General features: G+C 39.9%; 3 protein-coding genes across 4 annotated transcripts in view; all 3 read left to right on the top strand.

The window, feature by feature from the left end:
- The first annotated feature begins 6644 nt into the window (after positions 1-6644).
- Positions 6645-10887, top strand: ASDURF (ASNSD1 upstream open reading frame). 2 transcript variants are annotated; one of them, XM_068967175.1, is made up of 4 exons: positions 6645-6777; positions 8999-9052; positions 10064-10139; positions 10762-10887. In XM_068967175.1, exons 1-4 carry the CDS (start codon positions 6688-6690, stop codon positions 10830-10832), a joined length of 291 nt encoding a protein of 96 aa, XP_068823276.1. In that variant the 5' UTR covers positions 6645-6687; the 3' UTR covers positions 10833-10887. The 2 variants fall into 2 exon arrangements, with proteins under 2 accessions (XP_068823276.1, XP_068823277.1); XM_068967176.1 differs by having other exon boundaries at positions 10110-10139; positions 10762-10779.
- On the top strand, positions 10854-16266 carry ASNSD1 (asparagine synthetase domain containing 1). Its single transcript, XM_068967174.1, has 3 exons — positions 10854-12323; positions 12598-12779; positions 15314-16266. Exons 1-3 carry the CDS (start codon positions 10854-10856, stop codon positions 15585-15587), a joined length of 1926 nt encoding a protein of 641 aa, XP_068823275.1. The 3' UTR covers positions 15588-16266.
- The window catches only part of ANKAR (ankyrin and armadillo repeat containing), a 59614-nt gene continuing 58588 nt past the window's right edge, over positions 16087-17112 (top strand). The window contains exon 1 of the mRNA XM_068967173.1: positions 16087-16169. The gene's annotated coding sequence lies outside the window, so the exon portion shown is untranslated. The remainder of the gene's footprint in view (positions 16170-17112) is intronic.

The following is a 17112-nucleotide window of genomic DNA, read 5'->3' as shown; positions in this document are numbered from 1 at the left end:
TTGGGAACTACAGCATTACTCCACACCTCATTTGAGAGAAACAGGACAACAGGAGCTTGCATGGCTAGAAACAAATCTGTGTTAGATTAAATTGAGGGAAAACAGTGTTTTGGATATTATTTATTCAAAACCTTGAAAGCCAATCTAATAATACACCTCACTTTTACAAAATGGTCAATATTGAACTATGTGCTATTAAAGCAAATGAAAGATATTAAGAATGTAGCATCAGAGGAAGAATATAAATAGCATTAACAAATATGGATTATCCCATGAAGCAGGATATACAGCAGCGATGGACTTCAGTGAAAGGCGCATGGAAGAAGGAAGAACAGCCTAGCTGTTTGTATCCTAGGCTCCAGACAGACAGCCCTGAACCAGTCAGGCAAGACAAATGATACCACGTAGCCCTAAAGTGTTACTTCAAGCGACACAGGAGCTACAGCAACTGAGGGGAAAGATAACAGCAATTAAATAAACATGAAGAAAGCAAGATAAAATGTGAAAGAACTTAGAAAACAGTTTGTCACCATACCCATATGGTTACCACCATACAGTTTAGTATTACATTATCTTGGGGTGGCCTCAGAAAATAAATAGAAACATCAGAACCAAAGCAGACCCATAAGAAACAACTCTCTCAACACCACCCCTCCCACAAAGAGGGATGACAAACCATAGATCCGTCAGCAGTGTTTCTGGCTACTCACTCCAGACACAACTGTGAAAAGTGGTAGTCGCTCAGTTGTGTCCCACTCTTTGCAATCCCATGGATATAGCCCGCCAGGCTTCTCTGTCCATGGGATTCTCCAGGCAAGGACACTGGAGTGGGTTGCCATGCCCTTCTCCAGATCTTCCCCACCCAGAGATGGAACCTGGATCTCCCACATTGCAGGCGGATTCTTTACCGTCTGAGCCACAGGAAAGCCCCTAGAAACAACTGTAGGTCAGGGTCAGTTCAAATGTTAACCAGAGCTTCCACTCTGCCAGATTCTACCATAGGAGTTGAGTTACAGAGAAGACTAATACGCTGCGAAGTTCATTCTCTAAAGCTGTACAGATAAGTGCTCCATCCCCCCCAAACATGAATTAAGATGACATCCTTTGTATGTCAGGAGAAGCCCCAGATAAATTGTAGTGAACCCAAAAGGTTTGGGGAAATGGAGCAAGACGGTGAGTTAAGAGAAAGTCAAATTTTAGTTTTTAATTAATATACAATTTGGCAGTAATGTTTTTAAAAAATTATTATAGGTGAATAATACTTCAAAACTGAATGACTTTGCCAAAATTTTAGCATATTTCAAAATTTCTTTTCAGAGCCTTGTATTACAAACCAAGGCAAATAAGATCCACTTTCATCAAAACTTCTCCAACTTGCTATACTTTCTCAAGTTTTGTCTTTCACTGTGCTCTTTCATATTCTGAACAAAGTGACACTTTAGGACTCTCTTTTCCATGCAAAACAAGATCCATTGCATTACTTTGCATGCTGTCTTATTACCTCCCTTAACGTGGTCTTAGCCCCATATTAATTATAACTTTCAACCAATTTAATAACTTCTGTTTCATAGGGGAAGCTGGAGGTAGATTATTGAGAACTGTTACATGCAAGCATTTCAGCAGATGAATAAAACTCATAAGTTCACATAACACAACTGCCTACAGCCACACACATTCCTTTCACACCTTCTGAAAGTGGCAAAAATACATACATATAAAACTCATAAGTTCACATAACACAACTGTCTACAGCCACACACATTCCTTTCACACCTTCTGAAAGTGACAAAAATACATACATACATTAATATGACTCAAAACGATAGCCATTCTATCATATATAAAAGCAAAAGTATATGAACATAAAATTATGCTTTTATTAATCAATGTTTTAGAATTCAATTTTTTAAAAATCTAGTTACAAAATGATTAATCAGTAATTAATTTAATATTATCTCAGGGTTTTAAGGATTTTTGAATTATATTTAAACTTACATAGTACAAAACATAATTTCTGTGGATGTAAAAAGTTTGTCTTAATAACTTTAGTGAATGCAAATTAACACTTTTTCATAAACTTAAATATTTTCTAGCAATACGGGATTAGCTTATTTAATGAGTAAATCAATATAAGTAGTTTAAGAAGTTCAGATTAGCTGATCTCTTCCTGAGAAAACAAATCTAATGCCTTTTAAAAAAATGTTTGCATTTATTTTACTTAACATTGCGAAATCAGAGAAAAGACACAAATGCCTTCTTTTCCTTAAACCAAAATTATTAATCCAGGCTGATTTCTCCAAAGACTCACCTTAATTATATAAACTTGGATTCTTCAAACATTTCTAAACTAGTAAATTTTTTTTAAGCTTAGCACACCTAAAGCTTTAGAAATTATTTTTCTTTTTAATTTGGGGGATTTATGCAAGTGCATATGTTTGTCTATAGACCAATTAGATCAAAGTTCCTTTAATTTAAGAGGCTTTAGAACAGAATTTTTCAATACCCTACAGAATAGGAAAACACTTTACAATTACTCAGCAAAATATAAAGGCTGTTATAAATTATAGACACAGACCTATAGAGAACTTATAGCTTCAGTTTTACAAACTGAAACCCAAGGTGAAACTAAACAGAGAAACACAAAACTTCACCAGTTTAGATGTCAAAAAGCTGTTCATCCAAGTTGGTGCACAAAATTCTTAATTAATTTGAGCTCACAAGGACAAGTGAAAAGACTAAAAACCTGGATTCTTTGTTTTATCACCAAATGTGCGTATGTGTGATCAGTCACTTGAGCCATGTCTGATCAGACGACTCTGTCCATGGGATTTTCCAGACAAGAATACAGGAGTGGGTAGCCATGTCCTCCTCCAGGGGATCTTCCTGATCCAGGGATCAAACTCCGGTCTCCTGCATTGCAGGCAGGTGCTTCACCACTGAGCCACCAATGAAGGCCGGTCATCAAACGGTTAGGCTCTAAAACCAAATTCCCAATCATTGTTACCAATATGGAATAACTTAGCTAGGCATAAATTAGAAACAAAACCAAAATTTATAAAATCAGTAAAAAGACAAAACAGACAGTAATCTTAATTCTATAACCGCTTTGGATGTACTCTAAGAGCCAATAAAAGATATTCTTGGGTTTAAACAACTCATGAGGTGCACCTCCTTAGCCATAAAGTGTGACTCCATCACACGGGATAACTTGGGTATCTTCATGAAAACTTAAGATATCCTATGTTAAAGTATACTTTTCAAAAACAGAAAATCATTTTTCCTGTACGAATATAAAATGAACATTTTTCAAAGTTTTATTCAACTCATTAATTAATGAGGGAATAAGTAAGATTCTAAAACCAAATCAAAGAGTTTATGAGAAAGTAGACATATATTGAGAGAAGGCAATGGCACCCCACTCCAGTACTCTTGCCTGGAAAATCCCATGGATGGAGGAGCCTGGTAGGCTGCAGTCCACGGGATCGCTAAGAGTCGGACAAGGCTAAGCGACCTCACTTTCACTTTTCACTTTCACACATTGGAGAAGGAAATGGCAACCCACTCCAGTATTCTTGCCTGGAGAATCCCCAGAGACGGGGCAGCCTGGTGGGCTGCCATCTATGGGGTCGCACAGAGTTGGACACAACTGAAGTGACTTAGCAGCAGCAGCAGACATATATTGATGCTTTTGAACTGTGGTGTTGGAGAAGACTCCTGAGAGTCCCTTGGACTGCAAGGAGATCCAACCAGTTAGTCCTAAAGGAAATCAGTCCTGAATATTCATTGGAAGGACTGATGCTGAGGCTGAAACTCCAACACTTTGGCCACCTAATGCGAAGAACTGACTCATTGGAAATGATCCTCATTCTGGGAAAGATTGAAGGCAGGAGGAGAAGGGGACGACAGAGAATGAGATGGTTGGATGGCATCACTGACTCAATGGACATGAGTTGAACAAGCTCTGGGAGTTGGTGATGGACAGGGAAGCCTGGTGTGCTGCAGTCCATGAGGCTGCAAAGAGTTGGACATGATTGAGTGAACTGACTGAGACATATATGAATTTTAAAAATTAGGATAAGATTGCAGAGTTAGATGCAAAACTGATTAATATCTTGCAGAATACTAAATCACAGTTTGTGGGGTTATCTGGTCTAATAGATAGAAATTATTTTCATATCTACCAAAAATCTACCAGTTACACCCCTCCACCCCTAACAGAATATAAATGAGCCCAGTTGATAAAAAGTCATACCTAGAAAAGCTATGAAAGAACACCTTGATAATCTTTTGCCTATTTCCAGGTTTGGGATAATTATTCTCATAGGAGTGAGATATTGCAAATTATTGCATGGGACATATATACTAAAATTACATTCATTTATCTGAAATTCATATTTAACAGGGAATCCTGTATTTATTTTTTAACCCTAACAACAAACTAACATTAGCTCTATCAAGTCTGTACAGGGTCATTACCAACAGTGTATCTCTTACACTGTGTTTGGCTTCCATATTTTTGCCTGCTGCTGCTGCTGCTAAATCACTTCAGTCCTGTCCCATTCTGTGCGACCCCATATAGAGCAGCCCACCAGGCTCCCCGTCCCTGGGATTCTTCAGGCAAGAACAGTGGAGTGGGTTGCCATTTCCTTCTCCAATGCGTGAAAGTAAACTTGCTCAGTCGTGTCTGACCCTAAGCAACCCTATGGACTGCAGCCTACCAGGCTCCTCCATCCATGGGATTTTCCAAGCAAGAGTACTGGCGTGGGGTGCCATTGCCTTCTCCAATATTTTTGATTTAGTTCAATTCAGTTCAGTCGCTCAGTCGTGTCTGACTCTTTGCAACCCCATGAATCGCAGCACGCCAGGACTCCCTGTCCATCACCAACTCCCAGAGTTTACTCAAACTCACGTCCGTCGAGTCAGTGACGCCATCCAGCCATCTCATCCTTTGTTGTCCCCTTTTCCTCCTGCCCCCAATCTCTCCCAGCATCAGAGTCGTTTCCAATGAGTCACCTCTTCACATGAGGTGGCCAAAGTACTGGAATTTCAGAACACCCGGGGCTGATCTCCTTCAGAATGGACTGGTTGGATCTCCTTGCAGTCCAAGGGACTCCCAAGAGTCTTCTCCAAAACCATAGTTCAAAAGCATCAATTCTTCGGCACTCAGCCTTCTTCACAGTCCAACTCTCACATCCATACATGACCACTGGAAAAACCATAGCCTTGACTAGACGGACCTTTATTGGCAAGTAATGTCTCTGCTTTTCAATATGCTATCTAGGTTGGTCATAACTTTCCTTCCAAGGATTAAGCATCTTTTAATTTCATGGCTGCAGTCACCATCTGCAGTGATTTTGGAGCCCAAAAAAATAGTCTGACACTGTTGCCACTGTTTCCCCATCTATTTCCCATGAAGTGATGGGACCAGATGCCGTGATCTTCGTTTTCTGAATGTTGAGCTTTAAGCCAACTTTTTCACTCTCCTCTTTCACTTTCATCAAGAGGCTTTTGATTTCCTTTTCACTTTCTGCCATAAGGGTGGTGTCATCTGCATATCTGAGGTTATTGATATTTCTCCTAGGAATCTTATTCCAGCTTGCGCTTCTTCCAGTCCTGCATTTCTCATGATGTACTCTGCATATAAGTTAAATAAGCAGGGTGACAATATACAGCCTTGATGTACTCCTTTCCCTATTTGGAACCAGTCTGTTGTTCCATGTCCAGTTCTAACTGTTGCTTCCTGACCTGCATATAGGTTTCTCAAGAGGCAGGTCAGGTGGTCTGGTATTCCCATCTCTTGAAGAATTTTCCAGTTTACTGTGATCCACAGAGAGGCTTTGGCATAGTCAATAAAGCAGAAATAGATGGTTTCCTGGAACTCTCTTGCTTTTTCAGTGATCCAGCGGATGTTGGCAATTTGATCTCTGATTCCTCTGCCTTTTCTAAAACCAGCTTGAACATCTGGAAGTTCACGGTTCATGTATTGCTGAAGCCTGGCTTGGAGAATTTTGAGCATTACTTTACTAGCGTGTGAGATGAGTGCAATTGTGGGGTAGTTTGAGCATCCTTTGGCATTGCCTTTCTTTGGGATTGGAATGAAACTGACCTTTTCCAGTGCTGTGGCCACTGATGAGTTCTCCAAATTTGCTGGCATATTAAGTGCATCACTTTCACAGCATCATCTTTCAGGATTTGAAATAGATCAACTGGAATGCCATCACCTCCACTAGCTTTTTCTTAATGATGCATTCTAAGGCCCACTTGACTTCACATTCCAGGATGTCTGGCTCTAGGTGAGTGATCATACCATCGTGATTATCTTGGTTTTTTCCTAGATAATAAATATTAAGTGGTATATCTACTGAGCTTCTATTCTTTATAGTCACCACTAGGGGGCGCATATAATTTACAGTCTACTAGATGCCACAGGGTAAAGAGCGTTTCAACATCCCATCGGCTAGGGTCCGGTCAGGCCCCTAACTTGTGCGCACGCGCGCGACTACTGCTAGCCCAGATCCGGCCTGCGCAGGCGTTCCAGTGAGCACGCAGACGCCGTTGACAGGACTCACCGGAAATTGAAAGGGAGGGGCTGGAGCCGCGGGGTACGCAGAGGCGCAGGGGCTGCGGACGTGGAACTGCTGGAGTGCCGCCCGGCTTCGCGCGCTGCGTGTTTGCTTCTCCGCGGAGATGCCCAGCCGGGGTGAGCGACCCGAGGACGGCGCTGGGCCCGTCCCTGCTGAGAGCTCGACCCTGCACAAGGACGAGCTCAGCAGCAAGGTGAGTGCGGGACGAGGTAACATGGCCCTCGGGCTGCTCACCGCCGGAGACGAGCCTCGGTGGCCGCGTGCTCCTGTCTCGACTTTGCCCTGCTGCGAGAGGTCCAGTTAAAGGGACACCTTGAAACTTGCCCCGAGATTAGACCCAGATGGTAGTAAGGCGGAAGTTTAGTTGGTTTTATTTTTCTTATCAATTTTTAACATATTTTTTTAAGTATCATACAGTAAAATTTGGCTCTTTTTTGTTTTCTCTATATTTAACATGTTTCTAAATTTGTGTGACCACCACCACAGTTGGAATATAGACAAGTTCCACGACCCTGAAAGACTCCCTTTATAGGCATGCTCTCCCCCGCCCAGAAGCTCTGGCCGTCCCTGATCTGCTCTACATCAGGACAGTTTTATCCTTCCCAGCACATCATGTAGTGAAATCACAGCTTATGCCTCTCCCAGCTTAATGTCTTTGAGATTCACGGTTGGATTTTTTTTATGTACTCTTAGTTAAAACTTTTAGAAATTACCTCCCACCCTAGATCTGCTGCCTGCAGTCTCAGAAAGTGTCAGTGCCATCCATGCAGTTGTCCATGCCAGTAACCTGGGAGCCCATCTTTGCATCCGTCACGAAGCTCTATCAGTTTCACTTTTGAGGCCCCTTGGTAAGGTGTCCCTTTATCACTGTGTACACTTTTAACCATCTTAAACCCGCCCCTTGCATCTTTCATAGGGAATCCTGCAAAAGTTTCCTAACTGGTCTCTCCTTAGCCATTGTTAACCTTCTTCTCCCCTATCCTTCATTTAGCTGGAGCGGAGAAGGCAGTGGCACCCGACTCCAGTACTCTTGCCTGGAAAATCCCATGGATGGAGGAGCCTGGTGGGCTGCAGTCCATGGGGTAGCTAAGAGTCAGACAAGACTGAGCAACTTCACTTTCACTTTTCACTTTCATGCATTGGAGAAGGAAATGGCAACCCTCTCCAGCGTTCTTGCCTGGAGAATCCCAGGGATGGGGGAGCCTAGTGGGCTGCTGTCTCTGGGGTCGCACAGAGTCGGACACGACTGAAGCGACCTAGCAGTAGCAGCAGCAGCATGCTCCTAAAAATGTTATTTCATTGTTGCTCTTCTGCTCCTCCCCTCACAAAAGGGAGCCAATATAACGCCATAAATGGAAAAAAGAAAAAAAAATTTTAATATTTGAAATGAGGATGGCTATAATCTTTCAGGTAATAGATGTCTGAGATAATACTTTGGTTCTGTCCCAAACTGACACTGGCATCTTGGGCACATCTCTGATTCCTCTGTTACAGTTTCCTTGTCTGAAGTTCTAAAGTATACCTACCATTCCTAAAATGAATGGGAAAGTGCTATTCAAACATAAGCCTTAAAAGGAAGTTGTACAAATTCAGTCTTGGAATTCAACTCAGTCTCTGTAATCAGTCACTATAGTGACTGGCAGCTGGAAAGCAGAAGGGTACACATCTGTGGGGAATGAATTTTCAGCCTGCACACAGCCTGCTCTGATTCCTACCATAGCATGCCCTTTACTCTTGCCTGGTGGGCTCCTCCATGAGGTTGCAAAGAGTCGGACACGACTAAGCGACTTCTTTCACTTTTCACTTTCCTGCATTGGAGAAGGAAATGGCAACCCACTCCAGTGTTCTTGCCTGGAGAATCCCAGGGACGGCGGAGCCTGGTGGGCTGCCATCTCTGGGGTCGCACAGAGTCGGACACGACTGAAGCGACTTAGCAGCAGCAGCAGCATGCCGCTTACACTGATGTATGACAGATCCCCAGGCGTCAGAGGTTACAAAATAAGACTGTTTAGAGGCTCTAGTGACACTGTGTAATCAATCATGTTTGCAGTATCACTATCATTACTGAAAAGAGTTTAAAAGAAATTTAGTTTCCATTTAGTTGAGCCCTGCTACTGCTAAGTCACTTCAGTCGTGTCCAACTCTGTGCAACCCCATAGACGGCAGCCCACCAGGCTCCCCCATCCCTGGGGTTCTCCAGGCAAGAACACTGGAGTGGGTAGCTATTTCCTTCTCCACTGCATGAAAGTGAAAAGTGACAATGAAGTCGCTCAGTCGTGGCCGACTCTTAGTGACCCCATGGACTGCAGCCTACCAGGCTCCTCTGTCCATGGGATTTTCCAGGCACGAGTACGGGCTCTTATTGAGCATACTTTGATAATCTCTGATTTAGTAAGTTTTCTTTATTTCAATAGATTAAAGAACAAAAAGTTGTTGTGGATGAACTTTCTAACCTGAAGAAGAACAGGGTGAGTTATTAGCATTACTCTGAATACTATGTGGGAGGATTTGATATCAACTGTATAAATCTATGTATTAATCATAGTTGCTGATAATCTTTCCCCAACATATGCAATTGACATTACCTGTGAATCAAATGATACTGATTGTACTATGTTATCCTGGAGCTTTAGTCAATAATGGTATTTATTTTGTACTGGAATTTGGTGTGTTCTTTTGACATAAACTTTGAATCTGTTGAGAAGAGAAGAAGCTATACAAGTGAATGTGGATAATTATTTTTTGTTTGTTTATTTTTTAAAAAAGATAAATGCTACCACTTCCTCTCCCTACCTCCTCAGGTTTTTACTCCAAGCTTCCAAATCCTTAACATGGTTATTTAACTCCATTTTCATTAATATATTCATAGATAAGCAAGCTTCTGCTTAGTGTGTCATTATACTGCCAAACATTGTGTTTTAAAGTTAAGAAATGATTTGAGCCCTTTAAAGCTTTTAAAGGTTACTGGGTAACAGGTTAGACATTTCTCATATGTGGAGTACTAGCAGTTAAGCTACAGTTGATAACAAACTTTGTATAAGGCAGATTGGCAAAATATATCAGTCTTAAAGCTGTGTAATATTTTGATCTAGCAAATTCAGTTTGATTCCTGTTTATAGGAATTGATACATTAGGAAAGTATCATGGAGTACACAGAAATTTAGTTACAAAGACATTCGTCACAAGTTTGATTTATAATAGTGAAAAGTTGGCAACATCTAAATGCCCAGATAAACTATAATATTACTGACGAAAAATGATATTAAGTATATTCAGAGAAAAAAAAGTTTTACCTCAGTGTTAATGGTAGCCGTTTCTAGATAGCTGGATAATGGGTGAGTTCTTTGTTTATCTTTATCTGCCAAGGTATTGTTCTGAACATGTTACTAAAGTTCAATAGTAAGCAATTATAGGGTTCAGAGTTTTGACATCTACCTTTTAGATCAAATCATGATATTAGCCTAAATTATGTTTTGCAGAAAGTATATAGGCAGCAACAGAACAGCAACATATTCTTTCTTGCAGACCGAACAGAAATGCTTTCTGAAAGCAAAAGTAAGTTTTTTTGGTACATTATACAGAAACAAAAAGAAATTCTTTTGTGGGCTTTCTGTGGAAATTCATGATGGTGGCTAAATTATACTGTCTACAGCTGAATGTATAAATATATATATCTAAAGATTGGATGGTGGTATACCAGTTAATAAAATTAGTGGAATAGTTTGGTTTTCTTCAAGTTAGCCTTCCAATGCTGAGTTAACAGTAACAATAAAATCAAATTTAAGAACTATAAGATGTGTTAGAAAGCCACAATAATTAATGTAAGCTTTGGAATTTTAGTCAGATATAGGTATGAAAGATTATTCTACCAGTTTCTGCCTTTTTGATTTTGAGTGAATCACTTTGAGCCTGCCAAGTCTCACGGAATTTAAATAAAATGATATGTGTATAAACTGTGCATAGCCCAATGCCTGGGTCAAAATAAGCATTTAACAGCAGAAACTAGATTCCTAAATAATAAACATTCTTCATCAGAAGTCTGTTGTAAATTATTATTGAAACTAGCACAGTACATATGTGGTTCAGTCTTGGAAAAATAGCTTGTTTTGCCTTTTAATTACTAGGTGAAGCTTCAAGAATTTTTATTCTTTACTGTGTCTTCTCCCCTCTCCCACAGATATATTGGATGAGCTGAAGAAAGAATATCAAGAAATAGAAAACTCGGAGAAGACCACAGTCAAGAAATAGCCAGCTTGATTTTCCATAGCCATGTGTGGCATTTGTTGTGCAGTGAGCTTTTCTGTTGAGCATTTTAGCAGAGATTTGAAAGAGGATTTACTGTGTAATCTTAAGCGACGGGGGCCCAATAGTAGTAAACAGTTCCTAAGGTCCAGTGTTAACTACCAGTGTTTGTTCTCTGGCCACGTCCTTCACTTACGAGGTGTATTGACTGCCCAGCCTGTGGAAGATGAACGAGGCAATGTATTCCTGTGGAATGGAGAAGTCTTTAGTGGGATCAAGGTTGAAGCCGAAGAGAATGATACTCAAGTCATGTTTCATTATCTTTGCTCTTGCAAGAATGAATCTGATATTTTGTTGCTCTTCTCAAAAGTCCAAGGTCCTTGGTCTTTTATATTTTATCAAGCATCTAGCCATTCTTTATGGTTTGGTAGGGACTTTTTTGGTCGTCGTAGCTTGCTTTGGCATTTTAGTAACTTGGGCAAGAGTTTCTGCCTCTCTTCAGTTGGCACCCAGGCGTCTGGAGTGGCCGATCAGTGGCAGGAGGTCCCAGCATCTGGAATTTTCAGAATTGATCTCAAATCTGTTTCCATTTCCCAGTCTGTCGTTTTAAAGTTGTATCCTTGGAAATACAATTCTGGGGGGGATGATATCAGAGAATGTGTTAATAGCCTGACTGAGATTTCAGCAGACTTGCCAACATTTGTCTTGGTGGCAGTAAATGAAGCCAAACTGTATCTTAAAGAACCTGTTGTCCCTTTAAACAAGGCGTTGCCACAGGCTGCATTTGAGACCCATTGCAGCAGCATTTCCAGGAGTCCACTGACAAGAGAGACCCTTCGGGTCTTTCTTACTGATGGACACACGAAGGAAGTAGTTCAGCAGTTCATTGGTGTCCTGAGCATCGCAGTCAAGAGACGTGTCTTGTGTTTACCTAGGGATGAAAACCTGGCACCAAGCGACGTTTTGAAAACTAATAACAGGAAAGCAAATGTCGCAATTCTGTTTTCTGGAGGGATTGATTCCATGGTCATCGCAGCCCTTGCTGACCATCATATTCCTTTAGATGAACCAATTGATCTTCTTAATGTGGCTTTCATGACTAAAGAAAAGACTGTACCAGTTAATTTTAACAAAAAAGGGAGAAAAAAGAAAAATCATTGTGAAATACCCTCTGAAGAATTCTGCAAAAGTGCTGCTGCTGCTGCTGCTGCCGCCGCCAGCCCGGGTGAACAGTTCAATGTACCAGATCGAGTCACAGGAAGAGCAGGACTGAAGGAACTGCAAGCTGCCAACCCTTCACGGATTTGGAATTTTGTTGAAATTAATGTTTCTCTAGAAGAACTGCAAAGATTAAGAAGAACTCAAATATCGCACTTAATCCAGCCCTTGGATACAGTCCTGGATGATAGCATTGGCTGTGCAGTCTGGTTTGCTTCCCGAGGAGCTGGCTGGTTAGTGACCCAGGATGGAGCACAGCCGTATCAGAGCAGTGCAAAGGTATGACACAGCTGCTCAGAATTTCTGAGACCTAATTTTGACCCTTAAAGCTTTTAACACAAATTGCAAGAATATAGCGTCTTTTAATTGCATTTAAACTACAACACAAAGTATATGGCTTTGTAAAAACTGGGCATATTTTACTATCTTATGTCTTTGCCTTGTAGATTTTTTCTGAAAATGTTATCTTTGGGGTTATAACTTTTTTAAGCTTTTACTTTCTGTACTGCGTGGTAGGTAATATTGTGACATAGATTTCTCTCAACCTTTGTAGGTAGTTCTTACTGGAATTGGTGCAGATGAGCAGCTTGCAGGTTATTCTCGTCATCGGGTCCGCTTCCTGGCACATGGGCTGGAAGGACTGAATAAGGAAATCGAAATGGAACTGGGTCGAATTTCCTCTAGAAATCTTGGTCGTGATGATAGAGTTATCAGTGATCATGGAAAAGAAGCAAGGTAATTCTTGTCTGTTGCAGGGTTGTTCGGTAATCTTGTTAAAGCGGTGGACTGAACCTAAAAAGGAGACTTGTAGGTCCCTTTTTCTTTGGATACTTGTCCCGGTGAGTAACAGGAGCAGCAGTATCTTGGCTTTGTATTACAGTTAGTCAGAAGCAGTGATGGAGAGGAGCCAGAGGAACAGTGTTTCCAGAACTCATTCTCCAAGAAATGGCTTTACAGTAATTTTCAAAGGTGGTACAGTGACGTGATTAAAGGCTACAGTGAAAGACTGTAAAACTTGAGGTAGTGAAATACTGAGGGGAGGTATTTCAAGGGCTCTGTTTTGTTTGAAATGTTTGCTTTCTTCCCAAGCTTCCTCCTCCAGTGTTACAGAGCCTGACTTTGTAGACATTTCTTGTATGTACAGGCATACTTGGAAGTCCAGCATACTTGGAAATCCTGCATGCTCAGTTCCAGACCATTGCAACAAAGCAAGTCAAATGAATTTTTTGGTTTTCCAGTGCATACAAAAACTATCTTTATACTATGCTGTAGTTTATTGAGTATGCAGCAGCATGCTTTTATGTTTGCTGTATTTAGATGTAAGTATGTATTTAGTATTTAAAATATGTATTTATGTATTTAGACATAAGTAAACATAACATTTGTCTAAATTTTTATATATATACCTTAATTTAAAAATACAAAACAAAAAGCAATCTCAGTGATAGCATCAAAGATTATTTATGTTATCACATATCACCATAAGAAATATAATTGTTCTTGTTTTTGTTGTTGTTTAGTCGCTAAATCATGTCCAACTCTTTTTGCAACCCCATAGTCGCTCACCAGGCTCCTCTGCCAAAGGGATTTCTCAGGCAACAATAGTGGAGTGGGTTGCCACCATTTCTTCTCCAGGGATCTTCCTGACCCAGGGATTGAACCCAGGTCTCCTGTACTGGCAGGCAGATTTTATACCACTGAGCCACAAGGGAAGCCCAACAGATACAACAAGAAAAATGTGAAATATGGAAGCATTTCCAAAAACGTCACCCAGAAACATGAAGTGAGCAAATGCTGTTGGAAAAATGGCACCACTGATAGACTTGGCTCGTCACAGGGTTGCCACAAACTTTTAGTTTGTTAAGGAAAAAAAAAAAGCAGTCTCAATGAAGCGCAATAAAACAAGATCCATACTGATTTAAACGGTGGTTCCAGTACTGGAGTCCCCTCTATCATAGGTGTTTTGAACACAATTTAGTTATAAACATTCCAAGTTATCTTAATAGTTTCAGAGATCAAGGCACTTACATGTGTATATTCTTCTTTAATCTTAGGGATTTGTGTTTACCTACAACATATTTCTGATGATAGTAAACAAATGCTTGAATACAACTTTTTGAAGCATTAAGGAAAAGGATGTGTCGTTGAATTATAAAAAGCAAAGTTTGTTCAAGTAGGTTAATTTATTAAGTGGTAGTTTTATTGCAGGGGTACAAGCATGCAAGGAGTCCAAATGAGCCTTGTGGGAGTTGGAACATCATAATATACCAGCTCTGGGACGTCATTGTTCCTTGTCTCTACTTTGTTATTCCCATGTTGCCAGTTCTGATGTGTAAAATTAACATAATTTTCAAAATTTTATCAGAAAGGAATAAGTAACACCACAGTACAAAGTGTATAAAATGTTTTCCTTTTGAAGTGTATCTGTATATGAGAGATAATTCAGCCCATTTCAGCTAAGTTAGAGAAAAGAGAATTTATTTTATTCAGTAAAAGCAGTTAATTCTAAAAGACCCCCCGCCACCCCGCCATATGATACTCATGGGTAAAAATGGATATGAAGAATGTTTAAAACAGCTAATGCAGAATTGTAGTTGAATGAATACCACTGTGGTGGCTGGATCTAAACCAGTTTATTACGGATTTTGGCATACATATTAACCATATTCTATTAATTAGTTTCTTGTTTAAATTTGCTTTCACAATTCATTTTTATAAAATATTCTGTTTAAAGAATGCCTTTACCCTTTCCCATCTCTCTGCTTAAGCTAAAGTAAAATATAAAACACTAGTGTAATTGCGGATGGGGGAGGGATTCAAGTATTTTAAACAACAGAATTTGCTAGGAAATTAGGGGAACCTAAAGAGCAGAGAGTTGTATTCCTTAAGTTCAGTTTCTTTAGACATGTAAAGAGCAGACACAGGTTGACTTATCAACTCAAGACCATGCTTATTTTCAAGGCATTCCTGAAGATACCTTATGAAACAATTTGAAATTATTTCTTGACATCATAGGCTTAATTTGTTTTATTTATTGAGGGAAAAATTTTTTACATTTTAGAATGTGTATTACAATTAGACAAGTGTTGTGAAATAGTTTTTAATGTGATTAAATTTTAGCTGTAAAGTTATATAAATAGAATATTTTTAATTTAGAAAAATTGTGCCTTCAATGATTAATTTATACCTTAAATTTTAACATATTGAATAAAATACAAACAATCACAAGAGATAACTTTTTTTAATTGTGGTTATACTTTTTATTTTAGATTTCCTTTCCTGGATGAAAATGTTGTCTCCTTTCTAAATTCCCTACCAGTCTGGGAAAAGGCAAACTTGACTTTACCCCGTGGAATTGGTGAAAAACTAATTTTGCGTCTTGCAGCAGTGGAACTTGGTCTAACAGCCTCTGCTCTTCTGCCAAAGCGGGCCATGCAGTTTGGATCCAGAATTGCAAAAATGGAAAAGAATAATGAAAAGGCATCTGATAAATGTGGAAGGCTCCAAATCATCTCCTTAGAAAACCTTTCTGTTGAAAACTAGATGTTTCATAGTGTAACAACATTTACTGAATGGTGGTTTAAAAAAAAAAAAAAATACTCTGCTGCTTTATTATTGCATAATGTGTTTTTAAAGTTCATTACATGAATTTTTATATAACTTTGTAGAGTAGTGCAACCAATTTAATCAAATTGATACTCCAGAGAAAGAGATTACATTTGAAAGAACAACCTGGATATTTTAAACTGTGATATTAATATTGTTTTGAACTCTTACATGGTTATGTCCCACCAGCGTCACTGAAAAAAGGCAGCTTTTATGGACTCTCTTCATGGTAGCTCCATCCAGAAATACTAGTAACTCAATTTGTTATTCTTTAACAGACGAGAGAACTAAGGCTTTTGAGGTTCACACTCCTGAGTGATGTGTGGTACATCTCTTTAGACAGCTCACGGCCCTGCTCCAAGAACTTTTGAAGACTATTTTGAATATTCTCCTGTCCCACAGATCTCTAATGTCCCTCTGTTTTCCCATTGTCAGTTCATGACCTGGGCGTTTCACAGAGAAATCAAAATCAAGCCAAGGACGACTTGGTTTTCCCACACCAAAAGTCCTAATTTACCTGTGTGTGCACCCATCCTTTTCTCCCTTCTTGCTATTAGAGAAATGTATTTAAAATGTTCTAATATATACCAATTTAAAATGCATATCCCTGGTCCTTCATCTTCCATCTCTTGCCTCCCATTCACCTTCACCCTTTCAACCTTTTTACCTATTTACTGAAGTTCACTCCAACCAGACTTCCACCCACAGTATTCATTCGTGACCATGATACCAAGGTCACATTTGGCATCCATCCCCGCTTAGGGCTGACACCCTTTCTAGGTCTGGACACACTGTGGTTCTCCTAAGTATAGTGGGAAAGAAAGGATACTAGCAGGCGTGTGTCAGGGCTTTCCAGCTGGCTCTAGTGGTAAAGAACTTGCCTGCCAATGCAGGAGACGTAAGAGACGTGAGTTCAATCCCTGTTAGGAAGCTCCCCTGGAGGAGGGCATGGCAACCCACTCAGTGGTATACTTGCCTGGAGACTCCCATGCACAGAGGAGCCTGGTGGGCTACAGTCCACAGAGTCACACAGTTGGACACAATTGAAGCAACTTACCACAAGCATGTGTCAAAAGATCTTCACACGCCCTGAATTTATTTCCCATCAAATGCAGTGTTCAAACCAGATTCAGATATTACCTGAATAGCTTTAAACTGGACGACTTCGTGGTCCTGAGCACTAAATTGATGCTCCTAATGGGAGTAGATAAACTTGAGGTTTGCCCTGCACCCCGGAGTTCAATGTAATGATTTTTATAACAATATAGTTCAATACTAAAGATGCCAGGCACTAGTCTGAATTTTACGTGTATTAATTTAATCAACCGAATCTCTAAAGGGAATCTCTAGTTCACTTGTTCTGGCAGGATACTCTGTGCATGTTTTTTGTTTTTTGGTTTTTTTGGTTTTTGTTCCGTCCCCAAAGGGCCTGATTTTTTACAACTTTTTTGATACCTAACCC

The sequence above is a fragment of the Capricornis sumatraensis genome, chromosome 3 (assembly GCF_032405125.1).
Source record: "Capricornis sumatraensis isolate serow.1 chromosome 3, serow.2, whole genome shotgun sequence".
Taxonomy (NCBI): Eukaryota; Metazoa; Chordata; class Mammalia; order Artiodactyla; family Bovidae; genus Capricornis; species Capricornis sumatraensis.
Note: the sequence above shows the minus strand (reverse complement) of the source record. Positions and strands in the feature narration are given on the sequence as shown.

Coding starts and splice junctions, on each gene's coding strand:
- ASNSD1 (XM_068967174.1), top strand. CDS start 10,854: ATGTGTGGCATTTGTTGTGCAGTGAGCTTTTCTGTTGAGCATTTTAGC. Junction 12,324..12,597: donor CGTATCAGAGCAGTGCAAAG/GTATGACACAGC, acceptor CAACCTTTGTAG/GTAGTTCTTACTGGAATTGG. Junction 12,780..15,313: donor GATCATGGAAAAGAAGCAAG/GTAATTCTTGTC, acceptor TTTTTATTTTAG/ATTTCCTTTCCTGGATGAAA.
- ASDURF (XM_068967175.1), top strand. CDS start 6,688: ATGCCCAGCCGGGGTGAGCGACCCGAGGACGGCGCTGGGCCCGTCCCT. Junction 6,778..8,998: donor AGGACGAGCTCAGCAGCAAG/GTGAGTGCGGGA, acceptor TTATTTCAATAG/ATTAAAGAACAAAAAGTTGT. Junction 9,053..10,063: donor CTAACCTGAAGAAGAACAGG/GTGAGTTATTAG, acceptor TATGTTTTGCAG/AAAGTATATAGGCAGCAACA.